Source organism: Colobus angolensis, unplaced genomic scaffold (assembly GCF_000951035.1).
Source record: "Colobus angolensis palliatus isolate OR3802 unplaced genomic scaffold, Cang.pa_1.0 Scaffold2, whole genome shotgun sequence".
Lineage (NCBI taxonomy): Eukaryota > Metazoa > Chordata > Mammalia > Primates > Cercopithecidae > Colobus > Colobus angolensis.
The window spans coordinates 14,390,498-14,401,128 of record NW_012115154.1 but is presented as its reverse complement, the minus strand read 5'-3'; the positions used below and the strand labels follow the sequence as shown (position 1 = coordinate 14,401,128).

The window sequence follows — 10,631 nt, the reverse complement described above, 5'->3', positions numbered from 1 at the left end:
TATGGAAAGAAAGAAAAAATATATACACACACAGTCTGTACTTATGTTACTTAATAATTTGGTTCCTGTTAAGAGGCGACTGCTTAGAAAAATGAGTTAACAGTGATAAAATTTAATCCACAGGCGTTTTCTGCTAATTCAAAATAACTACTTGAGTCTATGATACAGAAGTGACAATAAACACCTTTAATTTTTTTTTGTTTTTAATTTTACTTTAAGTTCTGGGATACATGTGCAGAACGTGAAGGTTTGTTACACATGTATACATGTGCCATAGTGGTTTGCTGCACCCATCAACCCGTCATCTACATTAGGTATTTATCCTAATGCTCTCCCTCCCGTAGCCCTCCACCCCCCAACAGGTCCTGTGTGTGATGTTCCCCTCCCTGTGCCCATGTGTTCTCACTGTTCACCTCCCACTTATGAGTGAGAACATGCAATGCTTGGTTTTCTGTTCCTGGGTCAGTTTGTTGAGAATGATGGTTTCCAGCTTCATCCATGTCCCTGCAAAGGACATGAACTCCTTTTTCACGCCTGCATAGTATTCCATGGTGTGGACGTGTCACATTTTATTTATCCAATCATTGATGGGCATTTGGGTTGGTTTCAAGCCTTTGCATTAAAAGTAGAAGCACCTTTAATTTTAAGAGAATTTTCTTAGAGGTATTATTTTTTTTGGCATATCATGGTATTTCACCACTTAATAGACTGTTTTTTAACAATACAAACTGTGCATATTAATTTTTTCCATGTATTCCTTTCAAATAATACCATAATTGAACAGCATAGATGACATTATAACAGTAAATAAAAATTATGAGTTCAGGTAAGATTTTCCTTTTCACATACTATTTCAATATGACATCTAATGCATAGAGGTAAGCAAATCCTTGCCAAATTTAATGAAACTTTACATAACTTGATTCCATCTTAGATGTCCCACACAACACAGGTTTAGTGACTCTGACAGTGCATATGCAGGTCACACCTCTATTGCCTGCCATTTTCTATGATTCACATTCCCAGATCACCATCCCAGTGCAGATGAAGAAGGGTGTGAATGTATTAGAAAATGTAAGGAAAAACTTATATATGTTTGGGGAATTTTTCCTGGTAAAAGTATTCTCAGGATCTAATTTCACCTCTTTCCTAAACATAAAAACATTAAAGCATATAGCACTATTTATGTTTATGAGGGTATTTCAAGCAAACCTAAATCATAAGGTAAATACAGAATATGGCCCCCAGGAGCTCCTCTGTATTTTTTCAACATTTTTACAGTATACCAAAAATATGTGATCTTCAGCAAGCAAATTCAAAGCCAACAACCACATCTTTGTATCTAGATTCCCTACTATCAGGGGAGGCTTTAAAATCTGCAGTGTCATAAAAAATCAGTTACTTCAAGCTGTTGTTATGAATAGCTGCCTCTAAAGTGAACTAAAGAAAAGTTTAAGAAGATGTTTTTCAAAACTTACAATTGAGGAAAGAATTAACTTTGTCTTCTAAGTGCAAATTCTTTGTTGAAGAGAATAATTGGTTTAAAACATTTAACCTTCATGATTTTACAGAAGGATCATGAAGTAACAGACAACTAAAGGTATATATAATTTACCAAATAGTTACATGGACAGGATGAAATCGGATGTGTACTGGCTAAAGTTTGTAAATAGGCTGTATTTTAAGTGACGATGTTATTTACTACAGATAAATAAATGGTATTCTAAGCATCTCTATAAAATAATACCCCTAATAGCACTCGATAGGAATATGAATGAATGAATGAATAAATGGGAGGGTTTGGAAGTCCTAACCAGAATAACGCCAAATCGTCAACTCAATATCAAATAGAAAAAACCAGTCTTATTCTTTACTGGTTTCTAAACTATGCAGAAATTATTTCATGTTCATTTAGTTTAATATCAGTCTTATTGTTGGCAATTTCAATATGTTTGTGGTTTTAGTGAGTACAGTAAATGTCAGTCCCTTCTCTGAGTTCTAGATTAGAAAATAATTCACAGAGAGGAAATAACATTCTTTATATAAGTATTGCTGATACAAAAGAATAAGGCTTACATGTGTGATACAGTGGGATTCATTAACCTTATTTCTAAAATTAAACAGAGTCTCAAGCCCTAGGAAGAACCAAACACCATAAGTCTCTTGGTGCTATCACTATTAGTGCAGAGGCAAAGCCTACTTTTATCTATCGTTCAGCAGAATCTATTCTTTCTGCAGGCAGCCTGGAAGGAGAAAGCAAGTGCTGAGCTAAGCACATCTAGGTAATTTTACCATAGTCACCAAACAGGTAAGTAACTACCTAACATAGGAAGGAAGGAATGAACTGTAGACATAGACTCCAAGAGTGTGATAGATGGACTTTTCTTCCCATAAAAGGAACTGTTAGGATGGAGAAAGAGGAAGCACCTCCACATTCTAACATCCTTATCTGCTCAGAACTAAAACATATAGGTTTTATAGAGCCCAGGAGATGGGAAAATCCAGTGTTTTAGTGAATCACTCTGTTACAAGTATTCTTTTCAAGGCTTTCATTTGAAAATGAACAGCTGTATACAAATGATTGCATCATTATTCTTACTTATTAAAATGGCAAAAATAAGCATATAATTTATTCAGCAGCCCAATATTAGTTGGTTGTAGAAATATACCTTATGTTTCTGATAACTGCTTATCTTAAAATATGCATCTCTCTAGAAACAGAAAACAGCCAGTTTCAGATACTTATATAGATATAAATGTAAAATTTTATTTTATTTCACACAACACTGGTTTTGAGGCTTAAAATTACTATACACCCTGTTTCATACTTTGCAAGTAGTAAAAAATGATAAAGTAAAGCACTTCTCAAATCAGGACTAGATATGGGAAAATCTTTAAAGTACATGTCTTATTTCTTCATCCCACTGACATCAATCACTAAACAGACAACTTGCCCAAGTTGGATCTCCATATGTTTAATATTTTAACGAAAAGCACATTTGAATTAAGAATTTCTGAGCCTAGATCTCTCCTTATTCTGTGTATCATTTACAACAAATACAAAAATCTACTTCTTAAAAAGAGAAGACAAGTGTAGACATGTCACATTTCTTTTCTTTCAATCATAAAAAAGATTCACAAGACAGGAAGCTTTCCGTAAACTTTAAGAGATTTGATTAAGTTTTTGTCTAGAAGAATTTACTAATAAGGAATAGTGAATTAAATCTAAAAGAAATTATACAACTTGAAAGGTTTTACCACTTAAAATAGACAAAAAGCATATATCATCATACATTTCTTAACAATAAGGATATACTTTGAGAAATGAATCCTTAGGCAATTTTGTCCTTGTGCCAACATCATAGAGTACACAATCACAAACCTAGATAGTATAGCCTACTACACGCATAGCATAGACTGTATAGTATGGGCTGTTGCTTCTGGGCTACAAACCTGTACTGCATGTTATTATCCTGAATACTATAGGCAATTATAACACAATGCCTATTTGTGTATCTCATCATATCTAAACATAGAAAAGATACAGTAAAAATATAATATACAAGATGAAAAATGGCACACCTCTATATGACAGCTCCATTATAATTTTATGGAACCACCATCATACATGTGGTCCATCATTGAACTGAAATGTCATTATGGGGCACATAACTGTAAGATTTAAAATATGATATGTACCAAACAACTTTGATATCATCTAAAATGATATGTTGTAGGTTTATAACTGCACAAAGGTTAATAAGACCTAAATTAAATTTGTGGATTAATTTTTGTACCCAATTTTGCCATATATTGATGGTAAAGAGTAAAATTTGAACAATGATTTTCATTTCCTGAATATCTGTGCCTAGAATAAAATCGAGATTATATATTTCTCTCCAATTAGTTGATAATAACATTATTAGTTTGTGTTAAGTAAATAATGTACTACACTCTATCAACCAATGAATTTTGCTTGCCTAAAGCTCGTTTTAAGTTTAAATTGTTTCTATTAAGACAAATTCATTACTATGTTCAAGGTCTCTATAAACCAGCAGTATTTGTTTTTATATGCATTTTCATATTTTACATTTAAAATATACCATTTGGGGAGAAGTATATGAATTGAGGAAGAGAAAATAGGCTAATATACTATTGCTTAATATTGTTGCATTAGTTACTTAAAATAATTGCACTGGAAAAGACCTCTCTGTAAACTTGTAAACAACTTAAATCCCTTGAATGGTGTTTTAGAAAATATATAAATATGCACATTTTACATATAATATTTAATATATGTGATATATTAAATATGTATATATGTACTTTATAACATGTATTCAAATGTTTTTATCAAATATATACATACAAATACATATATATTTATACACACATATATGAATGTGTATGTATATATACACATGTATAAAATCATATTTGTTAGAGAATATTTCAATCAATTCAAAACACATTTCCCAAATGTGATGGTCATGAAATCATAGGTTAACAGTTCTACGAAATGATGTAAATTAGCCTTTATGAGAGATCATTTATCGCAGTGAAAATTCAGTTAACTCTAAAAAGTGAATTTATTAAACGCTAGCTTGAACTCCTCATCGTTTAGAACTGCACCGTCAGGGTCTTTATAATATGTTCAAATAAATGCAACTCCCTAAGAGTAAAAGATTTTCTTTAAACTTCCCACGTGTGTCCCGTGTATCTACATTTACAGAAAGGGAAGATACACGATTTGTTCCATCAGCTCAGCAGCAGTTCATTTTCACTATCTGCAAAGAAATTAGATTATATTTTTACATAACCATAGTGGTGAGCTTTGTTTTCAAGTTTATTCTAGTCTGCTTGTACAACACATAGTATTAACAGTTTTTATATGTGTGTCAACAGAGAAAAAGAAGTAAGTCATAAGCAAATAAATATTTGAAATGCATTTGTTGTGAAATAAGTATCTTCTGTCCCTCATATTAAAAAGGTATTTAGGAACAGAAAGTTTTAGCATACTCATTACATTTTAAAAATGCATACCAAAGAAAAATGATAGTTCTAGATTTTCATGCTACTTTTTGTCTTGTGATGACCTCTCCTGGTTGAGTTGCTCATTATCTTAGATTCAAGTAGTTTCCATCTTTTTCTCCTTTGAATGTTTTTGGTATTAAGAATATAACTATCATACTTTCCTTCAGAGCTACATATAAATAAACATGTTCATTAATGTAAAGTACAATTGATATTTAAAGTACTGAATCCATGAAGCTCATTCTAATCAATAAAGTTCTGTAGCATCCTTATTATCTAATTCATTTCCAGGATATAGTGCAACTTTGCATTTTGGTCACACAGTTTAAATTCAAACAAAATAAAAAGCCACCTTAATTAAGCCATTATACATTTTTAAACAATAGAGAATAAAAGCCAAGTTAATAAAAAATCTTAATGGCCGTAACTATTAACTATCTTAAAAGTAATTGTTTCTATGTTCTCTGTCTTCAAATTCTAACTAAAAAGTTAACAACTCAGAAAATATTTCTGAAATAACAACTTTTTCTATCTTAAAATGCATTAACCCAACGGCTGCCAGTGTTCCATTTGCTACACATGGCAAATGTTTCAGATGGACTCATCATAATTAAAGTATACAGAGTGATGAAACACGGAACCCAGGAAAAACCCTGGATATGAGGACCTTCAATCACTGAATAGAATACATTTAACATATAACGAGTTTATTTTCCAGTAAAAGTGGTAGGAAATTCTACATAACCAGACCTTGAATCGGAAACAGAAATTTCATCAAACTAGTTTCCCAATGATAGAGTTACATATTTGTGTAAATATCAACAGCAAGCATTATATCCCCATAATTTCTGTTTAAATTTATAAAATTGACATAAATATTAACAATATTTAACTCTTTGTGATTTAACTTGTATTATAAATAATGCTATACAATGTTTTCAAGTTCATTACAAACTTAGATTGCCAGTTAGTTTTTCTCCTTATCTTTAAATATTGTGAGAAAAGAAAAGCTAATACTGTACTTACGAAGATATGTCAAAACAGTAATACTGACTCATCACAGGATACTATATAGTAGATTCCTTATTGCAACTTAAAATGTCCTTTTCCAATGCTATTCCTGTTGATATTTACCACCATAATAAGAACATTATTATCAAAGATGTATTAATATATCCCAAAATCTTATAAACAAAGAGAAGACTACTTCGCATATGACGAGTTCTGGAAAATATTAAACTTTTTTTTTCCTAAGTGGACAAAAAAACAAAAAAACAAAAAAACTTCCTTTTAAACGCTGAAATCTCCATGATAATTCTTTACCAACTTACTCATTCTCAGAAACAAGTATGCGCTTATGAATATTATCCGAAGATTCCTATAGGTAGTCTTTCTAGTGTTTAACTCTTTCTGAACCAAAGGAACAATCACGCATTTCCTCTCTGCATGCACAGTATGCACTTCTAAAGGAATGCAGAAAATGGGCCAGAATCTTCCATTTCTTTCTAAACCTCGTGAAAATACGGCAGTCTTACACACACACACACACGCACGCACACGCACGCAGTTGATTAAAATGCAGAGATATACATATTGAATAGAATTATTTTCCTGAAAACTCTATTAGGAATCTGCTTATTACTACCTTAACGACGCTTTGCACTGAGTGTCCCAAGTCCCGTACTGCATCAGTCATATCCATGATATCAAAGTATCAAAGAATTAAAGCAATTTCAGTTACAATTTCACTGCCTTCCATTTTAATAAGCAAGTACTGAACGGGCATTAACTTTTTAAGGGGACGGGAGAGGCTAAAGAGGCTCTATAGGTGCCCAAACTGTTTAAAATATGCTCCTCTTGTTAACCTCAACCCCGTGCTCATTAAGTTATAACCATAAATAAAAATAAGAAACTTGGTTTTGCCATGGTCTTCACTTTTCATTCACTGACATGCCTAACCCAAATGCAGTTAACACTCCCGGCACAAACAACTCCTAAGAAGCTGCCATCTACACCAGTCTCTCTAGCCAAGCTCTTGCCAACCGATCACCAAGACCAGGAACAACTTTCCAGAAACATCACCAGCGTCACAACCCTGTCTCTTCCAAAACAGAAACGCTGGGTTTCGAGTTTGTCTACTGCAGTGGCTGCAAGTGTGTGACAGCGGAGACACACGCATATCAGGGTGCGAGCACTGCGACGTACTTCGGAGTTGATACCCTGGTGCCAAACATCAATGCCGCACTGAAACTGCTCCAGCGCAGAGCGAGGAGACGGCTACTTACGGGACGTGGAGGGAGCCGTCCAGGCTCTGCAGAGGCAGCTGCTGACAATCCACAGCAGGAGCACTGCCCCGCAGCCGGCGCGCGGAGCCGCCAGCATCCTTCGCCTCCCGGCCGGCGGCGCTCCAAGAGCTCGTTGCGGAGATGCAGTCCGTCTCTCCGTAGGGTTCTTGAAGGGAGATGGGCTGTCCTCAAATACGCAAGGAAGCCAAGCCCCTCCCGCTTCCTCTTCTCCCCTCACCCGCCTCCAGGCTCCAGTTCTTCTGGGTTTGGAGCAGCAGGGGTGTCTCAGCCTTCGTTCTCCCTCCGTGCGGGTATTGCCTCTTGCACTGTGTGCCAGTGCAATGCCGGGGGAGGAAATTCAAACCAAGAAGGCAAAGGAGGGGGAAGAGAGGAGGAGACGGATACCTACCCCGCCCTCTCCTCGAAAAAAAAAAAATCACCAAAGACGGGGGAGGGGGGTAATCAGAAGAGCGGAGGCTGCAGAAGAGGAAGGCAGAGCGACGGGGACGGTGGTGCTGCTGTTGCCACTGCGGGAGAGCGCTCCCTCCGCCGCCGGGCAGCGTGACTCGGGGGCTTTCCAGTCGCCCGTCAGCTCACATGGAGAGCTTGTGTATGTGGGGAGCGCGCAGCGCAGCCGGGGCGCACGCACTGCCTCAGCGCTGCGCGGCGCGGGGAAGCATCTCCCGAGCGGCGGAGCGCGAGCAGCGGCAACGGCGGCGGAGAGCAGGAGACGCCGCCGCCGCCAGCGCCTGCGAGCCCGGGCGGCGAGCGAGGCGGAGGGAAGCCCTCCCTTCTCTTCCCTTCTCGGTCCCCTCCTCGGCTCCTCCTCCTCCTCCGCCTCCTCCTCCTCTTCCTCCTCCTTACCGTACCCCTCTGGCTGTCAAAACCCTTCTGCCCTGCCCTGGCCTCGTTTGAAAGCAAAAGGGAGACTGAGCCGACCGGCCGGGGCCCATCAGCTGGGGCGGGGGCGAAGGAAGGAGGCGCGCGCGTCTCCCTTGGCGGGAGGTGATGCTGTCCGCGGTGCTGAAGTTGGGGATTTGCCGTGTAATCCTAGAACCCTGCTCCAAACCCAGCTGCTCCCCACCCGGCTGCAGGAAGGAGAACACCCTCTCTCGGATGCCTTCTCTTTGCCTTCTCTCCTCCCCTTCAGATAGAGATGGTACAGGCTCCTGGAGCTCCGGCCCCCCGGGAACCACAATCAGGCGTCCGACAGTCAGGTCTTCCGAGTGGTCCTAACACCAAGTGACAGTGCTAAACATCCTGACCGACTGGAGCAGCGAGAGAGGACTGCAGATGCCATTAATGCACATGTTTTCGATATGTAATTAATTCATACTCATACATATGCACACGTACACCAAACACACGCTGCTGCCAGGAGAAACTACACTAAGGCAAACACGCATACAAACACAAACACAAAACGGAAATACATAAGCAGGCATATGGGTAACTACTTCAAGGTACCTGAGGCATTGCAAGCACTAAGAATTAAGAATGTTTAGAGAGACCTAGATTTTCTATTCACATTTAGATAATTTTAATAATAATTATCAAGCTCTTCTCCCAGCTCACAGCTCTTCACACTCTACACTCCACATGTTTTTCTTCCATCTAGTCTACTTAAAGTATTTGAATTCTTATGTCTCTGTGGAGCCAAGCATTCCACTGACTTCACTGACACAATTAAAAATTATTGGTCATCTAAATATCTAATGATGTTTGTGGAGGACTAAGTAGGAGTAACCATGTCTTTCAATGTTATGCAATGAATAAGCATTTGCCTTTAAAGGTAAATAGAAAATGTATGGACACTTGCCTACTCCTGGAATAAACTGAGTTTTAAACGTCATTGTTTGGTCTTAGAAAGTTCTACTGTATATAGTACTGTGTATTCACTGCATAATTAATATGGTGTTAATGGGACTGATTCAGCACTTTTTATTTGATCTTTGTTTCTTGTTGACTTAAAAGGATGCTTTCTCCTAGTAAGAACTGCAGATTGGGTACAATATGGAAAATGAAGAAACACACAGATGACTAACGGGAGGTAAACTGCCTCCTCATTCTATAAAATACTCCTGTAAAATAATACAACAAATGCATCCTTATGGATTATAAAATGCCCCTTTGCTATTTGAGTTACCACAGACTGTCAAAAGTCAATGACCACTTGCCAAAACACTCCAGTAAAGAACTGCCATCAGCCATTACTAAGAGCTCAAAGAAATAAGTCATAGGAAAAATTACTGTCAGAAAGCATAACTTTTCAGAACAGTCTATTATTTAACTATGCCTCTCCATTTTAACTATCACACTAATCTCCACTAGCATAGCATTAAAGTATTTTCAATAGAAGAAAAAAGGCAACGATTGAAAGTATTACCATTTCAGTAACTCAGTGAATGCTATTCCATGGATATCTCAAGCAGATCTGAAACAATTCTATTTCCTAGAGTACCAAACTAAAAGACATGCAATAGACATCTATTTAATTATTTTGTAACAGAAAATGATATACCTGAGGGTGTATTCTTCTCCAAAAAGCATTCTGTTCAGTTTGTAGTCATTTCTCCTAATGAGAAACAACAAAACTCAATTTAATGACACATGTAAATACCTGCACCACCTCTGTGCCATATAGAATGGTCTTATTTCATGCCAGTATGAGCTAAGAGCCTGCTTTAATCTGTTTTCAATGCACTTTGTCAGGTTTGAAAGTTATGTCACATCATTTGTAACAAAACTGCCTTTTCCTTCAATTTGTGTTAATTAGATATGGACATCTGGAACTCAAAATACTTAAAGTCATAAGACTTTAATTGTTGCCAGATCAGAGATTCCCTAGAGTATAATGCTATGTTCTTCCTATCCAACTCCATTAGAGTTTATATTTTCACCATTGTTACAATTAGAATTTAGAGTTAAGCTGCTTCTTCCTTCAGTTATCACTATGACTTTTAGTGAGAAGGTAGGAATTAGTAAGCCTGTTTGCTCTGGTCAAACTACACGGTCCAGCAAAACTGGTAATCCAATAAATGGACTTACAACAGTCCAACCAGGTGTTTATTAGATATGATAAGCATGGAATTTCTTGTTTCTGAGAGTGAATTCATTATTGATATCTATATTACATTGACATTTGCAAATAATTGAAGACTGCCAATAATGATTTGAACATATGTCTCCTTAGTTGGAATTAAGGTCAGTTAAAGCTTGAAAGTAGTAAAACTAAGTGGACCAAACGTACACATACACAAACCCACCCATCCCTCCCAGCCCCACCTCCCCCAAACACACAGCATGACCAGA

The 10,631-nt window shown here is 37.2% G+C and overlaps 1 protein-coding gene across 2 annotated transcripts in view; it reads right to left on the bottom strand.

Moving 5' to 3' along the window:
* The window catches only part of CNTNAP2 (contactin associated protein-like 2), a 2,310,676-nt gene extending 2,302,439 nt beyond the window's left edge, over positions 1-8,237 (bottom strand). For both annotated transcript variants that reach the window (XM_011941411.1, XM_011941412.1), the window contains exon 1: positions 7,320-8,237. In XM_011941411.1, coding sequence (XP_011796801.1) covers positions 7,320-7,416 — 97 coding nt within the window. In that variant the 5' untranslated portion in view covers positions 7,417-8,237. The remainder of the gene's footprint in view (positions 1-7,319) is intronic.
* Between the last annotated feature and the right edge of the window lie 2,394 nt (positions 8,238-10,631).